The sequence below is a fragment of the Sarcophilus harrisii genome, chromosome 3, assembly GCF_902635505.1.
Source record: "Sarcophilus harrisii chromosome 3, mSarHar1.11, whole genome shotgun sequence".
Taxonomy (NCBI): domain Eukaryota; kingdom Metazoa; phylum Chordata; class Mammalia; order Dasyuromorphia; family Dasyuridae; genus Sarcophilus; species Sarcophilus harrisii.
The window spans coordinates 82,162,808-82,183,102 of NC_045428.1; the positions used below are offsets into that span (position 1 = coordinate 82,162,808).

Sequence of the window (20,295 nt, forward strand, 5' to 3'; positions counted from 1 at the left end):
ACTGGAGAAGTGACTTAAAACACCTAATGATTTGGGAGAGACTGGGATTCAAACTCCAGTCCTTTTTAGAATATCATGTATTTCCCTTTGCACCTCCTTAGAAATCAGGGCAAAGTAACTATTACAGTCAGTAGTACCTACCTAAAGATTGAGTGAGTTATATTTTTAATTCTTTTCAAGAAAGAAATGCCCTTATTGAAGGGAAAGTATGCTCAGCAATCCCTTTTGCTTCCCCTATAACGTTGTCATCTTAGACATTCAAGTATAGTATGATTTTTCATGGCTAAGACTTTACTCTGAACAATAACAAAAAAGTTTGTAAACCACTGCTTTAGCCCATTTATATTTTGCAATACGAGCAAGCTATCTTTATATATATATATATATATATCCTCTGATTTCCTCCCTTATGAGAGAAAGGATCCTGAGACATCTTTCAACATTGTCTCACTGTGCCTGTTTTTATGTTGTCCCAAATCCAATCTATGAGGTAGTCCTGTGATTGTGATTCAGAAGAGGTAGTGTGGTTTAATGGATAAAGAGAACTGGCCTAGAGTCAGAAGTCGTGATTGCAAGTTACATCTCTGACACACACTGGCTATTACTCTGGCCGGTCACTCAGCCTCTTGGTGATTCATGCTGTTTCTAAGACTTTAAGTGCAAGGAAAGATGGTTTTCTCACTGGGAACTATTATTACCAGTAAAATCACAGATCTGGATGAAAAACAAAGACAAAAGGCAGTTTGAATAATTCTTACCATGAGCAAATTATTTTCATCCTATAATCTTATTCTTTTCTTTTGCTTCAGCTTGGATACATAAGCAGTGTGACAGCAGGAAAGGACAGTTGCCTAGCTTTGGTGGACAAAAATATTATGGGATATATTGCCAGTCTGCATGAGTTGGCTACTACAGAAAGACGATTCTACTCAAAACTGAGTGATATTAAATCCCAGATTCTCAGGCCCCTGTTAGGTTTAGGTAAGTGGAAATGTCTCAATTCATTAGTGTCCTAATCTCTTTAAATAATTTTTTATAGGAAATTTTCTAAAGGTTTGATTGACTTCTCTCCCTTCTATCTTGTATTTACATATATATATATTTTGTTTGGCCATTCATATTTCAACTTATGAATGTATAATTTGAATGATTTATAACCCTTTGTTGAAAATGATTCATGTACTAATTGCCAATATGTTATGCTTTTTAGTAATTAAGTAATTAAGCCTTTTGAGAACAAATTTGTAATATCATGAAAAAATATTTGACCCTGAATTGCTTTTGCTGGTAAACACTATCTGTATTGGTTTTTTGTTACAGAAAACCTGGGCACTACTACCACAGTCCAACTGTTGCAGGAAGTGGCAAGCAGATTCAGCAAGCTATGTTACTTGATTGGTCAGCATGGAGCCTCACTGAGCAGCTTCCTTCATGGGATTAAGGAAGCCAGGAGCTTGGCTATCTTGAAGCATGCAAGTCTCTTCTTGGATAGTTATACAGAGCAAGTATCCAGTCATGTGTCATGTTCAATCTCTGCAGGGTTATTCTGCCAAGGAGAACAGCTCCTTAATCACAAGAGACTAGATTAGGGAGAGTGACATAAGGTAATATAAATTGCAAAGCAGTATTTTAATGTTAAGCCATTTATTGTTTTGCATTACTAAAGCTTGAGTTTTCTTTAGAGGAGAGAAATATAAGGACTAAACTTTTTTGATGATTAAAAAAGAATGAAGACTTTTCTTTTTTTTTTTTTTATTATTATAACTTTTTATTGACAGAACCCATGCCTGGGTAATTTTTTTACATTATCCCTTGCACTCACTTCTGTTCCGACTTTTCTCCTCCCTCCCTTCACCCCCTCCCCCAGATGGCAAGCAGTTCTATACAAGTTAAATATGTCACAGTGTATCCTAGATACAATATATGTGTGCAGAACCGAACAGTTCTCTTGTTGCACAGGAAGAATTGGATTCGGAAGGTAAAAATAACCTGGGAAGAGAAACAAAAATGCAAGCAGTTTACATTCATTTCCCAGTGTTCTTTCTTTGGGTGTAGCTACTTCTGTCCATCCTTGATCAATTGAAACTGAGTTAGATCTCTTTGTCGAAGAAATCCACTAATGAAGACTTTTCTTATGTAAGCATCCCTCTCCCCCCCATATTGTAGCACGATATTATAGAATACTAACTATAGAGTTTACATTATAATAAATATTCACAAATGGATCTGGTTTTAGAAGTAGTTCTATTCTGTTGGGTGAATTATATTTAATTTGCAAAGAAAGTCAATTTTACAAACAACTCCTGACTATAAAAGTGGACCCTTTCTGTTATCTTGGGCAACATTCCTTTGTGTGTGCATTGTTCTGGTTTGGTTTTGTTTTTTAATAGAGTGAAGTTTAAGGATGCAGATACATTTTTAGTCTTCATGTTTTTCAAATGGATTCAGCAATTTTAACTCGAAATTTGTCTTTTATTTGTATCCACTTATTAGATGTGAGCTAAGCACATTTATCTTTTTACTAGATTGATAGATATCCTTTCAAAGTCTGACCTTTGGGATTTATATAGTCTCTCAAAATTTTTTTTTAGAATTAAATCAATAATGCCTTTCATGTGGTTTTTCTATTTGTTTTACACAAAACTGGCACAATTTTAGGGAAAACTTCCTAAATAGAAAATGCATTACCTTATTTTCTTTTTAGGCCCTTCATATTTAAAACCATTGAAGCCTTATTAAAAGAATTCAAAAAATTATAGTATACTCTCTGAACACATTCAGCCATATGAACATTTATCCTAATTTTTTATATATATATATATATATATATATATATTTAGCCATTATGTAAGAAGATCTACTTATATTGGAAGAATTTAAATTTTTTTATATTCTTTGTTTTATTCTATGTTTTATTTGGTTTGTGTTTTCTTCTACTAATTCTGCATTTTTGTTTATAGTCTCCATTATTTTTATAGAGACAGTGAGGTGGCACAGTAGGGGACTGGACTTGGAATCAGAAGGATCTGGGTTCAAATCCAGCCTCAGACATTTACTAGTTGTATGACCCTGGACAAGACACTGCACCTCTGTCTTCTCCAGTTTCTTCCTCTATAAAGTGGAGATAATAGCATCTACCTCCCAGTGTTGTTCCGAGAATAAAATGAGATAATATGTATAAAATCTTTCACAAAATTATCATTATTTTGTCTCTCACCTTGCTTTTTAATTTTATGTTTTTTATGTACCAGGACATGAACAGCTAATTTATATGGCTAAAAAAGTTAATTTATAAATTATATATATATAATTCCTAGATTCACATAAATTAGTCTTGTTGATAGAGTTCAAATAGTTTTTTGAATCTCATTATGATCCCTTTCCAAAAAAATTTTAACGGGGAACACTCAAATATAACACTGAATATTTAGATTAAAACTTAATTTCAGAAGTTACTATTTCTCATATTTTAATCCTTCTAACTATTCACTAGTATAGTAATGTTTGGATATAATTGGGACCGCATTATCATATTAAGTCTAGCTCTTAGATATGACTTTTGGATATGATTAAATTTTCAGTGTTAACAGACCTGCCATCTTTATATGGTTCTTTTCTTTGATTACTATATAATAGCAAATGAATGGCCTACCTACCCTGTTGCTAACAAATAACCCTACCACTCAAAAAGGTTAGTTTCATAACATTTTTGAAAGCTTTTAATTGGTAAAGTACCAGGAGAAATAATTGTCTTCTGACCTGCTAAAATTGTGATCTTAACAGAGATATGTATATTTTTCTTATCTGTTTAAAGGTATTGTACATCTATTACCAATTTTGTGGTTATGGGAGGATTCCAGCTTCTTGCCAAGCCAGCTATGTAAGTAAATAAATTTCTTCCACTATTTATTTTAAAAGCCAAAGATACTTTTATATGAAATTTTCTTTTATATTTTTAGTGTTCAGTAAAGTCTCTCTTGTTTGGTCACTTAAGTAAAATAAACCAAAAGCATATGTAGCAATTTATAATCTTTTATTTTTTCTCAGTAGGGACATTGCCTTTTTTTTTTAAGCTCTCCTAAAAGATCAGTGAATATTAAACTTTAAATCTTCAGTGTAAGGTTAGCTTTGTATTGTGCCTTTTGTTCCCAAAGGAAAATATATGATTATTGGACATTTTAAAGGATGACTAAATCTTTATGCTTAAAGAATTTTTTGGCATTTTTTGACATTACATATGATTTGTGCTTATAAGCTTATAAGCATTAATATGGTGCTTATAATCCAAGTTGAACCTCTGTGTGCTTGGATCTTAGAATGAATTTTTAAATAACATGTATCTCTTATTGAATAAAAGGTGAAACATGAGTCATTTCAATTTGTACTCACTTATTAGTATTTGGAGCATTTTATAAATGGTTGTTGACAGTTGCATTTCTTCTTCTAAGTATTACTAATTTATATTCTTTGACCATTTATCTTAAGGCAAGATTATTATTCATTTATGTATGTAGCTTGCATTAGAAATGCTATTCCTTGGTTTTCAGTTACCTACATATCTTATGTGTCCGAATTCTATCAGTACTGGATTTCAATATATTTTTTCCTTTAATGAGTTTCCCTTCTTGTTCTGTCCATGCTAATTTTCTTTGATAAACCCAAGAACACAAAGGAAGGGACTCCAAGAACTGTCAGGAAAACTGAAAAGTGAGAGGCAGAAAGTAGCTTTAGATTTTGCATTACTTATTATATTTTAAGTTCCAAATGAAATATTAAAAAAAAAAGGCAAGAAAACAGATTGAGGTATAGCTAGGACAAGATTTTGTCATCAAAGAAGGCAAAATATAAAAGTTTCAATACAATCATTTAATTAGTAAGTTGTATTTTCTTTACTTTTTTTTTTAAGGCAGACTAAGATTTATCAAAAGAATGGATTCTGGGATTTATTTTTCAAGTCTATTCATATGTATAGATTATCAAACTAAATTTTTTTTAGGTAGTACTTTGCTAAAAATATGATATATGATTTTAAAGAGTAGTAGCAAAATTCATTTTTCTAACCTATCTAGTTTTGTATAGTTTAACCAGCAAGCTTACAAAGGCAACAAAAATCCTATTAAAATAAAATTAGAGGAGGTATCTAATTACATCTTAAGAGACTAATTTCTTGCAGTTTGTCATCATAAGTCTACAAACACATTCCAAACTTAAAATACTACCAACTAAATTTCTTTAAACAAAGCTGTTTTAATGGTCTCAAGGGTTAGTCAGTTGTTTTTGCCTTTCTACCATAGCTTCAATGAATCACATGATACATTTCACAGTGGAAAAAAGAAGAGATTTTTTTTTTATATTAATGATATGCATAAAGTAGATACTCAAGAGGCAGCTAGGTAGTGCGGTGGATAGAGCACCAGCCCTGAAGTCAGGAGGACCTGAGTTCTAATCTGGCCTCAGACATTTAACACTTCCTAGTTGTATGACCCTAGGCAAGTCATTTAACCCCAATTGCCTCAGCAAAAAAACAAAAACAAAATAATAATAAAGTAGGTACTCAAGTGTATTTGTTGAATAAATCTCTCCCTTCTGCTTTCTCTCTAGTGACTTCTTAAATAAAAACCAGGAGTTATTACAAGATTTATCAGAGGTGAATGATGAAAACATCCAGTTGGTGGAAGTGCTAAACACTTTGTTTTTTTTGCCAATCAGACGTCTTCATAATTATGCTCGAGTTTTACTAAAGCTTGCTACTTGTTTTGAAGTGGTAAGTTCTCATTCTTTTAACATCCTTGAGGACTTGGAATTCTAGTTCCTTTTCCATATTTGTACTCCACTTTCTCAAGGTCAATAATTAGACCAAGTTGATACTGATTATTACATGACTAATTGTAGTCTAGTAATGGCATAAATAATTCTTGGTAATCTTGCAGGTTTCTTTTTAAGTCTATTGTTTTCGTTTTATGCAAATTTTGTGTTTGTTGTTCAGACCTAATTAAAGTGTATACTGTTCTTCACCTCATTCTACTCTGAAAAATCCTGGGCAGGTACTATTGTGGCACATGCCAGCAAATCTGTAGGCTGCAAGTCATAATGTAGCCCAATGTACACTGAAATGTCACCTCAACAGCATATCTGGAGAGGTATTAACCATCTCAACCAAGTCAGCTTTTATCACTATAGAAATCATCATAGTGTTCTACCTTCAGAGGTGGGCTTATCCTAAGTGGTTTGGTACTAGCCTGATGAAGTTATGACTATTGTGTTACCCCAGGCCTTTGGATCTGCCAAGATCTTGAAATCTGTACCCCACTTCAAGAAAATCTAACTCCGCTACAATGATCTTATAAACCATTCTTTCTTTTGGGACTTTGTTTTTTTTTGTTTGTTTGTTTGTTAGTTTTTTTTTTTTTTTTTTTTTAATCCTCTTAAGATCTGTTGTCATCTTGTGCTATAATACTGAGTTGCAATTGTATCCCCTGCTAATTCAGCTTTGAAATCCTAAACAATCTGTAGTTGCTGAGCTTTCTAAATTCTTGGCATTCAGTAAGAAATAGTATCTTGGACAGTCTCACATTTGTAATTTTGATATTAAGTTTAATGGAAGCCTTTCCTGCATGAGTATATCCATTCATTTTGCTTAAATTGGCTTGCCTCTGAAGTCTTTAAAGTCTGTTTACAAGCTTTTGATTTTTCATTTAATACCACCTATTTGAAGTTACTGCTTATAAATTGTCTTAATTACTGTCTTTGCTTAAACTAGAACAGATTTAGTTTTTAAATTCATTCCTCCTTTGGATAATGTGAGATTCACAGATTAGTTTCTCTAAAGTTTATTTGTTGCCTCATCAAATTTGAGAAACCTTGATAACTATGACGTGGAAATATCTCATCCCCTCCCTAACTTCCACTCTCCATAACAACCATATTTTTCTTTTTTCTTTTTCTTTTTTACCTCATGTTCTTCAGGCAATATCTCCTTGCTTAGCATATATCTCCTGATTCCCCCTTTTTCCTCTGCTTTTCTGTCTTACAAATACCAATCAGCACCTTCTCCCATTCCCCTCAGGTTATCATCCCTACTTCATACTAATAATTGCCTAGTAGAATTTATTTCTGACAATTGCTACCTAAAACACAGTCAATCCCTTCAAGTCCCAATCAGTACCTCTTTGGTGTCTCCCTAAAATAAATTCTGTCTTCAGATTGCTTCCATTGGCTTAGATTGTGGATGACTGGTTCCCATTTTAATTTGTTTTTTCTTAATTGTTGACCTTTAGACATCTCCAGAGTACCAAAAACTGCAGGATTCTAGCTCTTGCTATGAGACTCTTGCTCTCCATCTCGGCAGGAAAAGGAAGGAAGCAGAATACACACTGGGCTTCTGGAAGACCTTCCCTGGAAAAATGACGGTACCGCACCTGCTGTCACATCTTGCAAACAGCAGGCATTTTCATAATTACTGCTGTAATTTTCTTCACCCCAGCCCCCACTGTTTATGATGATGATACTACAATGACAATTTTTCCAGGATGCCTAAATCTCATAGCAAGAGACACTCTTTTTCTATAAGTATCTTTTTCTTGGCAGCTTACTTAATTTCACTCATTTTTGTTTGGTCCCTATGAATTTTTTATTTTTTTCTTGATTTCTAATTTTACAAAAACCTTGAAATCCTTCTCAGATCTAATCACTTATTTTACATTTGATTAGCATGCCTTATTTATTTATTTATTTATTGTCTTTGGTAATATGTTTGTAGATTATTTATCTTTTCCAAATTTTCCTGAAGCATTTTGTTTTGCCTTTTCATTTTAATCACAGGATTCCTTGAGGAAGCCAGAACGTAGGCTAATCTGTGAGAGTAGTAATCGAGCATTATCTCTACAACATGCTGGTAGATTCTCTGTGAATTGGTTCATTCTCTTTAATGATTCTTTGGTCCATGCCCAGGTAAGCATAATTCTTAGCCTTTAAGACACATTCTAGTAGATTGAACACCATGCTTACCTTGATTGTTAGAAATGTTTTTTTTTTTTTTTGAAACATCTATATCTTCTATTGCCAAAAACTTTGGACTTATTCATTGATTGATCATAGGACAGTTTAATTTAATCATATTTGGCATTTATATGATAGGCTATATTTTGGGTAACTGGGTCCAGTATAACTGTTATCTGGTCTCATCTAAACCTTTATTATACTCCAGTACACTTCTCCTTGATTGTCTCTCTTATTCTCTGTTCCAAAACATTTCTTCTTTTCTCAAGTTACCTATGCCACTCACTAGTTTATCTTTCTGGGCAAGGATCTCACCCTCTACTTCCCTTGAAAAATGAAGTCATCCACAATGAAACTCTTTTCCCCAATTCTACATTTCAACTTATCCCAATAACATCTCCAACTCCTCTTCACTCAGAGTGGGGCCCTTCTTTTCAACTCCTACTGTACTCTTGATTCTATCTTACCCTTATTCCTCAAGGAGAGCTTCCCCTTCAATTATCTTCTTTCTTTGAAATTTCAACCTCATTATCTTAACCACTCTTCCTTTCCTTCTTCTTTCCTGTTGTTTACAAATATGCCCAGATCTCTCTCATTTTTTGTTTAAATTTTCTAATTTAGAACTTAATCCCTCTCCAAAAAACATTTCATAACAGAATGCAAAAAGATTACATATAAAACTGAATTTTCACTTCATATTTGTTGCTTTTTAAAAAACTGTAATAAATTCAACATTATTCCTTTTAAAACTGGCCTGCTTCCTTCTTTTCTGTGCGTTTTAAACATGTTTTGATGACCCTCTTTGGGGAAGATGGCACTATAGCCTTATTTCTCACCAACTAAAAAATAATGGTTGTGGGGAAACCCTTCTAACAAGTAAGCATAGTCAAGTAAGACAAGTCCATATCGACACATGTACAAAGAAATTTGACTTTGTTGTTATCTAACACAAAGTAAGTAATGTAATTCATCAGTCCCCTGGGAAAATAGTTGGTTTTTGCTTTGATAAGATTTTTTTAAGACTTTTAGAGTTGTTTTTCTTAATGGTGTTGTCCTAGAATAAATTGTTCTCCTGATTCTGCTCCCTTCAGTTTATGAATTCTGCATCACTTCATACTTTCAGGATACTCTGAATTTTTCTACAGTGCAAAAGTATTCCATTACATGCTTCCCTCCCAAGTATTATTCTGTCTATTAGTTCTCTCCTACTGCCTATCTCTGTTTGTTTTGTGTATTTCTACACCACATTGTGCATGTGCACATGTGTGTGTTTAATTAATTATTAATTAATTAATAATGTGTATGTGTATTTAATTACCCTTTTTCCTGGCTCAGATAAATGTTATATTTGTGTGATGGTAACTCCTGCCACTCTTTCCTTCATGTTTATGTACTCTTCTTACACACTCCAATTTTGAGAAATAGCAAGTTCAACCCTCCCTTCTTTCCCCTTTCTGCATTAATATATTCTTTTTACAGCTTCTCTTATCTTTTTCCCCTTACTGACTTCAAAACTGAACCAGCCTACGTCTAGGTCCTTCATTTCTGCCTATTTAACTTGATGCCTTTTAAAGACAATTTTTTTTTAAAGAGACACATTTCTTCTATTAGAATGTTAATATGGCCACCATCATACAGCCTCCTCCAGTTGCTCAAATTTACCTCTCTAGGATTCTTACTCTCATATTTGTAGTACCTATTCAGTTAGAGGCTTTATATCAGGAATGCTTATAAGTTCTCTTCTATTAAAGATCTTCTGCTAAAGGATTATGGAATTCTTTCCAGAATAAGTTTTACTAGGTTGTAACTTTATCTTCTTTGATGTTTGATATACTATATTCCAAGCTCTCTTGTTTATAATAGAACTGCTAGGTTTTGTTTGATCTTGATTTTGATTCCTTGGCACTTGAACTCATTTTTTGGACCTGTCTTCTCTTGAATTGTTTTCCAAGTCATTAGTTCTTGATAACAGATATGTTAATTTTCTCCTACTTATTTCAATCTTTTGATTTGATTTTATTCTAATACTTCTTGTTTTCTCATTGTAATTAATTTCTCTTTGGTCCATTCTAGTTTTCCAGGAACATATCATTTGTATAAAGTTTACCACTGTTATAAACTGTTTATTCTTTCAATTCTTTCCTCTCTATCTTTTATTTTATGTTTTCTCTCTTTTCATTTCTTCTAATCCTCCAAAAATCTGTTAAGATGTTTTTAGCAGTTAGAAAAACCTTCGAACCATAACATAACATTTTCAGTACATTACATTTCAGGTATCAAATTCCAATTTCTAATTCACTTAAAATGCTACTTCACATCTTTTCCTTATGTGGGACTACAGATAGATGAGTGTGATACTCAGAGGCCTAATAGGCCTGTCCAATTTAAACACTTTATCTGTGATGGATTCAGAAATGGCTGGACACAGAACACATTAGGAAGCTTGCAGTGGCTTAGTTAATTGTCTATTCAAATAACAAGTTCTGTTATATCATTCAGAAAAATAACACAAAGCAGTTTTCCAAATTAAGTTTCACTCTCATTCAAGTTGCTCCCTAAAATAAGTTTCTCTTTCCAAAATAGTTCTTAAAATTCAAATTGTAAACTGGCTTTGAAATTTAGTCTGAACTTACTTTTCCTTTTCTGTTTTGTAGTTTTATGATGTAGAGTAAGATAGTTAAGACTGTAGTTGAAGCTTTTAGAAGTATAATTGAGACTGGGAACAGGTCAGATAACCAGGAAGACCTATTAGTGGTATTACCCCACTGTGGAGAAGAAGGGTGGAGATGTTGGTTCAGATTTTTCCCTTTTGTTTTTTTCCCTTATACATATATATGGCAGTACTCTTAAGTTCATTAAAACTCTCATGACACTTAGGTCAGAAAACACAGATAATTTAATTCTTGGCAGACATTGATTAACAAAGCAGAGTTAATAATTTCTATATCACATGTGTGTGTGAATTTCACCCCAAATTCTATTTAATGCTTCTACACAAAAATATAAAAATGGGTAAGAGCCTCATATTCTCCTTGACAGGTCTTTCAGAATCTACTCCAGTTAACATCAGGGAGTCTATTATTTGTTGTCATTTCAGTCATGTCCAACTCTTCATGACTCCATTTGGGTTTTTCTTGACATTTTCTTGAAGATTTTGGAGTGGTTTGCTATTTCCTTCTCCAGCAGAGTCTAATATAATTTACAGCAAAATTTCTAATTTCAAAACACTGACCAACCTAAGAATTTCTTTTTATATTGATTTGTACTATACTTTTGTTAGTTTGTAAAACTCCCAAACATCTAATTAGATGTTCTAATAGAACTTATTTACCATTTAGTTGTTCTCTAATTCACACAAGCTTTTCTCATTTTGTGAACCGGAAAGAGTTAATAAAAGGTTGTACTTAAGCACCAAATACATTTAAATTGCAAACCTGTTTTGGTCTAGGTGGGTCTTCCCCTATCTTGGAATCTCATTGGTACTATTTTCAAGCTAGCTTTAGTTCTCTTGTTTGTAATCAATGAAATTATTTCCCCCTTGAATTAAAGCAAAACTTTTCAGGGATGAAATTTAAAAAAAAAAAATCTAAATGTTGTTTTCTTGTAACTTTCACAGTTCTACTCTCATTTTTCCTTAAAATAAAGTCAAGAGAGAGTGACAGAACTCATTAGACATTTCAGCATTTATTAAAACATTCAAGTTATATGTTAGAAATTCCATAGTAGAGAAATTACATTTCAGTCATAAATTTAGTCTTTAATTACTTTTTATGATGACATAAATTTCTGCAAACTGGGAACAGAGATTTTTATCTTCTCTGTATCTGAAAGTTTTTATTATTTCTCCTTCAGCTTACCAGGCCCCAAGAAGAAGGAGAAAGCTAGTTTGATTTAAAAAATAAATGTGATAAGATAGACACATGATGCTTTAAAAAATCAAGTAAAAGTCTTCTTTCAGGCCAAATTTGGGACTCTTCTTAAATATCTTAAATTAATTTTTGCTTTATGTTTATGTTATGACTCAGCCAAAAAGATCCCATCTCTTTTCCTAAGTAAGAAGAATCTGAGCTTCCCCAACTACTTCTTGAATGGAAAGTGTCACTCAACTCCTACTTGGCAATTATAGCAAGAGTCCCAAGATTTAACTTCCTCTGTTGCCAACAGCAGTGAGTGGCCTGCAATTTACTTTATGACTTCTCTGAAAGGGCATTGACATAATATACTTCCACAATGATACCTCCACCTCCTTTTTTTTTTTTTTTAAACTAAGAAGAATCCCCTGTTAAGCTTCCTTAACTCCTTAAAGTGTAGGGTGGAGAAAGGGGTTTCTGGATTGTATAATTGTCAGTCATTGTCAAATAGTTGTACAAAAACATTACATAAACAGAAGAGTAAGCTATTGTACTAGCTGGCAGTGCCTGTCAATATTGTGTGGCTTAGCATGGTACTGTAAATGCTTATTAAATGAATAAGTAAATCAACTCTGTGATTTTGTCTTCTACTTTTATAGTTCTCCACACACCATATTTTCCCCTTGTCTACTCTGTGGGTGGAACCTATTTCAGAAGAAGTTGGTAGTGTGTAAGTAGTTTTCCTCCCACATTTATTCTCTCTGTTGTTCAGTCATTCAGTCAGACATGACCCCAATATGGAATTTTCCTGGTAAAGACACTGGGATGGTTTATCATTTCCTTCTCTAGTGGACCAAGGCAAATAAGTTAAGTGACTTGCCCCCAGGGTCACACAGGTAGTAAATGTCTGAGGTCAGATTTGAACTTGGGTTTTCCTGACTCTTGTCTCATCACTTCATCCATTGAGTCACCTAGCTACCCCCTTTATTCTCTCTACCTAGGTATCCTAGCTTATAATAACAATAGATTACATTTTGTAATTTGTACATTTTATTTGTAATTAGTATTGATATAGGAACCAATATTACTATAAGGGCATAAATACCCTTAGCATCCCTCTACAGTACTACATAGGAAATAAGACTCATTCTCATTCATTTTCAGCATTTTATGAATAAAACAACAGTCGTAACTTCAAATTGAGTCCATTTAAGATGATCAAATTATTCTAAATTTCTCAAGGGTAGCAGATTCTGTTTGGTAAAGGAAGTTGTCTTTCATATTTCAATAATTAATATGATGGTGACATATTGCTATATTTAGTCTTGTTTCCTTTTTAGAAATGGCTTAAAGATAACTACACCTGAAGAACAGTTTATTCTTGTTTCATCAACACCACAGGAAAAAGTAAGTTCTATATTTATGTGTATGTGTGCCTGTGGTCAACCCAACCATTTGTAATCTATTAAATAAGAAAAAAGAAATGATTTGGCTTTTTTTGACTGTGATCTTTTAGGTATGCAGTGTCTCCTATAAACTTTCACTGAACTGAGCTTTCACACTTTTTTGACAATTGATTTTAAAATGTAGCAATGAATGTCAAGTATGCTGCACCACACAGTCACATTTACAAAAAAAAAAATTCTAGATTGAAGCAATTCTCTTATCTACAAAAGCAACTATTTAAAGCTATATTTGTTAAGTTGTTTCTTTGCCTCAATGCTATAAATTGTTTCCTTCTAGACTAAATGGTTACGGGCTATTAGTCAAGCTGTGGACCAAGCTCTCAGAGGTGTGTCTGATTTTCCTCCTTATGCAAGTGGAAGCAGTGTTCAGAGGCAAGAACCTCCTATTTCACGAAGTGCCAGATATACTTTCTACAAGGATCCCCGTCTAAAGGATGCTGTTTATGATGGACGATGGCTTTCAGGGAAACCTCATGGCAGGTAGCATGTTAAAAATTTGGGATGAAAGAAATAGATGATATATGTACAGAGTGCTAAATAAAATAATCTCTCTCTTTATATATATGCTTCATTTCAGAGGGACTTTGAAATGGACTGATGGAAAGATGTATTCTGGCATGTTCAGAAATGGCCTAGAAGATGGGTAAGAAAATATTTTATCTCATTGTAATGAGGGTGAAAGAATACTTTTTTATTCTTTTATAAAATATATCATTTGAGTCTGATTTCATAATATAAAAATTGCACATGTTTAATCTATATCAGATTATTTGCTTCTTGGGGAGGGGAAATGGGGAAGAGAGGGAGGGAAATGGGGAAGAGAGGGAGAAAAATGTGGAATACAAGTTGCAGGAGTGAATGTTGAAAACTACCTTTGCATGTATTTGGAAAAATAAAATATTATAAAAATAATAATAAAATAAGGAAAAAGGAAGGAAATTTTTTTAGTACTTTTCAGCAAGAAATGTCAAGGCCTATGAATTCTAGAATGTTAGAACTAAAAGGCACCTTTGAGGTTATTTAGACTAATGTTCATGAAAAGTTTTTCAGGATTACACAGTTTTTGATGGAGTCCTAACTAGCACCCAGTTTTCTCAAGTTCGAATCCAGCATTCTTTCTACTGTTTACACTGTCTCACCCTATGGTTAGATCAATAAAAATGAACCTATAGCGACAAATACCCTGACTTGAAGAATTTCAACAAATTATATTCTCTGTTCAAGATACTGCTTGATAATGAGCTCATAAGAAGTTAACATTGCTCTGAGGGTCTATAACCTATAGAGGGCCTAGGTTTGAATTTTAGATCACCAGGACATCAGAAACCATGGCACACTTGTATGAAATAGAGACCAGTTCCAGTTCTCAGCAGCAAGAAAAAGCCCCAGAATAGAGACAACTTACCAAGGACAGCTATTTATACAACTTAAGGATGTGACAGTTTATAAATAACAAAATTCACCTGGCTGGGTTTAAGTAGCTGTGACTGGTTGGTCAAGTATAGTTGGAATTCAAGATAACCATTGTCATCATCATAACTAAAGACTAGGCAGTCCTTCTCATTCTAGAAAAAGCCTTCTGACCTCCAGCCCGTTTTGTTGCTGTTCAGTTGTTTTCAGTCTGTCTGACTCTTATTGACCACATTAGGGGTTTTCTTGGCAGAGAAATGGGTAGTTTGCCATTTCTTCCTCCAGCTCATTTTACAGATGAGGAAACTGAGGCAAAACAGGGTGAAGTGACTTGCTCAGTATCACACAGCTAGGAAGTATCTGAGGCTGAATTTGAACTCGGGTCTTCCTGAGTTCAAAAGCCTTTATGCTTTATGTCACTATGTTAGAATTCTTACAAGGTGCTAAGTCACTGGAATTGATAGAGACAATAATTATCTAATTTAGTATGGTATTTAATAGTTCTCTAGTTCACTAATGTACTTAGTACTTATTGGAGTTCCACAAGATTTACATCTTTAAGAGAGCATATATAAGGAGGAGTCCGGGATATTATAGGAGGAGTCAGGATGGACAAGCCCACTCTCGGAGGAGGAACAGATTCATTCCATTTTCCACCTTTGTGCTGGCTGGAGAGATTCGGAAGGAGCTAGAGGAAGAAGCTGGAAGAGACAAAGGACTAGCAGCAAGAGCTCCTCAGAACCAAGGAGAGAGATAGGCTTCTAAAGAAAGCTAACTGGACTATTTTGAAGGAAACAGAAGGAAACAATAAATGATCTGGACTTTAGCTCCTGGCTGCATTTGAGGTAATTATTACACTGAACTGAAATGAAGGCTGCCTCCAGAAGCCCCACCAGAAACCTGCTCCCAGAGAACATTATATTTTAGAAAAGAATATTACATTTTGGTGCCCGAACGTGGGACAGACATGATCCTAATTTCAGTGGAAAAGCTTCCAATCCTGATTTCAGTAGAAAAGTCTCTTTGACTCAGAAATTAGGGTGAGTACAACAAGGAAACTTTGTTAAAGGGCTAAAATAGTATTTCAGCTAAACTGGTACAGATGTTTAGAAAGCAGCCTTCTTTTTCTCTTCAAGGAAAATTGTTGAAAGCTTGGTCAGACTGATAAAAAATCAAGGTTTAATTGTAACGTGGGAGCAGATCATTGATCTTTTAAAAACTGTACATTACACATTTTCTTGGTTCTCTAAGGAAAAAGAATTGGGTCCAAATGAGTGGAAATTAGTAGGAAAGCAACTATGTCAATTCTACAATGATAATGGACCTGACTCAATTTCCAAAGACACACTTAATACATATAATTTAATACAACTGGCTTTAAGAAATAAGTGTTAGAATAAGGAAAAAGAAGAGCAGGAGGGGGAGGAGCCAACTAAACTAGTTGAAAAGGATGAAGAATCAGATAAGAATGGAGCTAAGTACAATTTTGAGTGTGATACTTCACAGCAGGAGAAATTAGGTCATTCCACATGTATCTCCCTCAATTAACCCTTCATGGGTGGAGGGAGAAGGAGGAGGGGGAGAGGCAGTGACACAACCACCTATAAAGCAGCCTATAACAAGATTACAAAAAGCTCTGGGGTTAAAGCAAAAAATGAAGGACAGGATATATTTCATTTAAAAATACATGCATACTTTGTGATTGAAGAGCTTGATTCTTCAAGTCAAAAAAGGAGAAGATTCATTCCTTTTGATTTGGAAAAAATTAAGGATTTAAAAAAGGGTTGCACTCTTTATGGGGCTACATTATCTTATGTTAAGATGTTACTAGATAGTTTGGTTTATGAAATCCTAACCCCTAGTGATTGGAAATCCATAGCAAGGACATGTTTAGAACCTGACAAAACTTGTTATGGCTTTCAGAGTATCATGAATTATGTAGGATTCAAGCCAGACGCAATAAGCAAACAGGAGTTAATGTACAAATCACTTTTGACTAACTAGCAGGTGAAGGTCAGTATGGAGAGAATTCAGAACAGATTAATTACCCCACAACAGTTCATGAGCAGATTGCAACTGTGGCTACAAAAGCTTGGGTTCTGTCCCAGAGAAAGATGGAGGTAAAGCCTTCACAAAAATAGAGCAAGGTCCCAATGAAGCCTTTGCAGATTTTGTGGGACATTTGCAAACAGCTGTCACAAGAACCGTTGGAGAAATTGCAGCTCAAAAATTATGATAAGACAACTGGCTAAGGAAAATGCTAATGAGGTTTGCAGAGGAATTATATGGGGATTACATAAAGTTGCTCCTTTAGAGGAGATCATAAGACGCTGTGCTACAGTGGGCACAAATGCTTATTATACCTAGACTATGGTGAACTTGGGAAGACAGGGTCCCTCTTGGCAAGGGACTTCTAGAGAGACTCATCAATGTTTTCAGTGTGGAAAAATAGGACATCTGAGAGTCCAATGCAGATATAGAGATAGAGTGAGAGGACAGGGTGAGAGAAGACCCAAAACCCTATGTCCAAAATTCCACAAGGGTTTCCACTGGGCCTCAGAATGTAGATTGACCCAGGGAAATGAGAGGCAGGGCCCAGCCGCAAGATATACAAAAGACAGGTGGGACATGATGGCAGCTGAGTTTACACCCAGAGAGTCTTTAGAAGGTCAGGACGCTGATGTGATCTATCAGCCAAAAAACAATCACATGGCAGAAAGGGATTACATGATCAGTCATCCAAAAAGCAATCAGATAGCAGAAAAGGGATTACAGTTGGGGAGAATACAGGCTTTTTAAACCAACAGATCAATGTCCAGTCAAACAGCTCCAATGTAATTGCCAGGTGATAGGAGAAATCCCAAAAGTGGCAAATAGAAGGGAATTAGATAGGTTAACTGCCTGGGAGAAAGGGTTTGCTTGTATTTCTACAGATGGAGAAAGAATCAGATGGGTGCCAACGAGCCGTATTCGCCTGGTCTATCAGAGAGAGACAGAAAAAGAGAAAAATCTGGAAACAAAGAAGACCTAAGAACAAAATCTGCAGGAATCATTAAATTTTCTAACACAAGATGAGACTGTTTCAGGATTTGAAAACCATTGGATTCCTTGAGATAAGAAGTTGTTGATGAGACTATTGCAAGATTTCAAAACTTGCAGGAATTATTGGATTCCTGGCACATGAATTAATGGGCAATAGATTCCTTTTGGAGTATTTCTAGGACTTATGGACATAAGTAATTCCTCATGTTGATTCATGTTGTTGCATCACTACTAGCCTGTGTTATATTGCTATGTGCTTATATAATTATGTGTAATGCCTCCCATATTGATGGATTTATGTATACCTGTTTTAAGAGTGAGCCCCTTCAGAAACCCGCTAATCTGATTTGATTTCCCATTTCCTTTGGTGTTTTCATCTCCCTTCCTGAGATGTCAGGGAGGGTGTGATCACCTCTTTTTATGGCGTTTTCACTCCTTTTTTGAGCAGTCAGGGAAGGCATGATCACCTCCTTTTTGGGATTCTTATCTCATTAAGAAGTCAAGGAGGTCATGACTACCTATGTTCAAAATCAAAAGAAAGCAGGAGATGTTGGAATTCTTACAAGGTACTAAGTCACTGGAATTGATAGAAAATAATTATCTAATTTAGCATGGTACTTAACAGTTCTCTAGTTCACAAATGTACTTAGTACTTATTAGAGTTCCACAAGATTCACACCTTTAAGAGAGCATATATAAGGAGGAGTCCGGAACATTCAGAAGTCAGGAAGGACAATCCCACTCTCAGAGGAGGAAACAGATTCATTCATTCCATTTTCCACCTTTGTGCTGGCTAGAAAGATTCGGAGGTAGCTAGAGGCAGAAACTGAAAGAGACAAAAGACTGGCAGCAAGAGCTCTCGGAACCAAGGAAAGAGATAGGCCTCTAAGAAAGCTAATCAGGATATTTTGAAGAAAACAATAAAGGACCTGGACTTTAACTCTTGGCTACATTTGAGATGATTATTACACTGAACTGAAACAAAGGCTGCCTTCAGAAGCCCCCCAAGAAATCTGCTCCTAGAGAACATTATATTTTAGAGAAGAACATTACACCACTAGAATAGAAGTGGCTCTGATAGATTTCTGGTTCCTCAGGAGTGTCATGTACAAATAAGAAAAAGGGATTTTTTTTTTTGCTAAGTTGGAGACTTTTCCATTGGCCTAATATAGAGCTTTGGTATGTAGTTGGGCTTTAGATACAGCTGGTGGATTTTGTAGACCAGCTACCAATTATGCCCATGCTGAGTATCTCTTTTTTGTTGTGTATTTTCTTTTATTTAGTATTTTATTTTTCTCCAAGTAGAGAATTTCTCTAGGTAGAAATAATTTTCAGCATTGACTTTTGAAAATGAACTCCAAATTCTCTCCCTTCCCTCTTTAACCCCCTCATTGAAGAAGGCAAGCAATTTGATAATAGGTTATATATGTGTAGTCATGCAAAACATTAGGATATCTCTTCAGGTCTCTCTACTATGCCAGTAGCTTCCCAGGTTATTGTGAGGCCTAGAGGAATCTAGTGAGAAGGAAATTAATGGGATGGTCTTGTCCCCATTAAGTTAGCATTTCCCTACCCAGCTCCAGGCTTACTGGGGATTCCTAGAACAAAATTCAGCAAAGACAGAAAACCAGTTTCTTGGGGGCAAGGTAATTTGAGGATGCTTCTTCAAAGATCTCTCTCTAATTCTCCCACGGATGCAACATTTTCTGTTGAGGGAGGAGCCTCTACATCTCCATCATTGTCCTACACCAACCACCTTTCAGCCTTGAGAATTTTCTCAATTAGCCCTTGTGATCTGAGGATGCTTAAACAGTCATCTCCTCATCCCTTTCATCCTCTCCTGTTAAGCACCCAACTCCAATTCCTATGGTCCAAGTCCTTCAGAGGGTCCAGCTACTGTCAACATTCAGTCTCTGCCTGGGAAAAATGCCCACCAAGACCTTCCCCTAGAGTTTAGAGATTAGAAGGAGAGAATGTCCTTTAGTTCTGCCATCTGGGCACGTAAAAGGTTTCTACAGCCAAAGAGACAGACCGTATCACTGCAAAGCTATTTGCTATCACTTCCCTTAGTTTATAGAAAAATCTTTCTTTCTCTCATCCCACCTTTGTGCTCTGAACAAGAGCATGGCCTCAGCCAGTTGATCTCACTCTTCCTACCTTTATCATGTGTAGTTTGCAGAAGACCCAAATTTTTAATTAGAAGAGCAATAAGAAAGCAAAACCACAAACTAGTTACAAAAATAACTTTTATTAAATGAGAATAAGTCATCACAAGATAATAATCACTGGATGTCTATCATCTAAAGTTTTTAAAGAATTGTTGCTTTTTGTTTGCAAACTGACTTTGTATTTCATGTTAAAAGACAAAGTTAAATATTGTCAAAGTATTTTGTTCATCATATATGTGGGTATAAACATTTATTTGCCAAAAGACAGTTTCTTTATGTCATCAGCTTATCTGAAAAGGATTATTTTAGCAGTATTCCTGTATTAAAACATACCACTGAGTTTTTAATTTTAGTGTTCCT

At 34.7% G+C, this 20,295-nt stretch overlaps 1 protein-coding gene across 4 annotated transcripts in view; it reads left to right on the top strand.

Annotated features, from left to right (window-relative positions):
- The window catches only part of ALS2 (alsin Rho guanine nucleotide exchange factor ALS2), an 80,490-nt gene that overhangs the window by 40,608 nt on the left and 19,587 nt on the right, over nucleotides 1-20,295 (top strand). For all 4 annotated transcript variants that reach the window (XM_003766011.4, XM_031958321.1, XM_031958322.1 and 1 more), the window contains exons 10-19: nucleotides 810-981; nucleotides 1,321-1,501; nucleotides 3,815-3,880; nucleotides 5,602-5,764; nucleotides 7,278-7,409; nucleotides 7,822-7,950; nucleotides 12,509-12,579; nucleotides 13,190-13,256; nucleotides 13,593-13,795; nucleotides 13,893-13,958. In XM_003766011.4, the coding sequence (XP_003766059.1) occupies nucleotides 810-981; nucleotides 1,321-1,501; nucleotides 3,815-3,880; nucleotides 5,602-5,764; nucleotides 7,278-7,409; nucleotides 7,822-7,950; nucleotides 12,509-12,579; nucleotides 13,190-13,256; nucleotides 13,593-13,795; nucleotides 13,893-13,958 (1,250 nt within the window). The remainder of the gene's footprint in view (nucleotides 1-809; nucleotides 982-1,320; nucleotides 1,502-3,814; nucleotides 3,881-5,601; nucleotides 5,765-7,277; nucleotides 7,410-7,821; nucleotides 7,951-12,508; nucleotides 12,580-13,189; nucleotides 13,257-13,592; nucleotides 13,796-13,892; nucleotides 13,959-20,295) is intronic.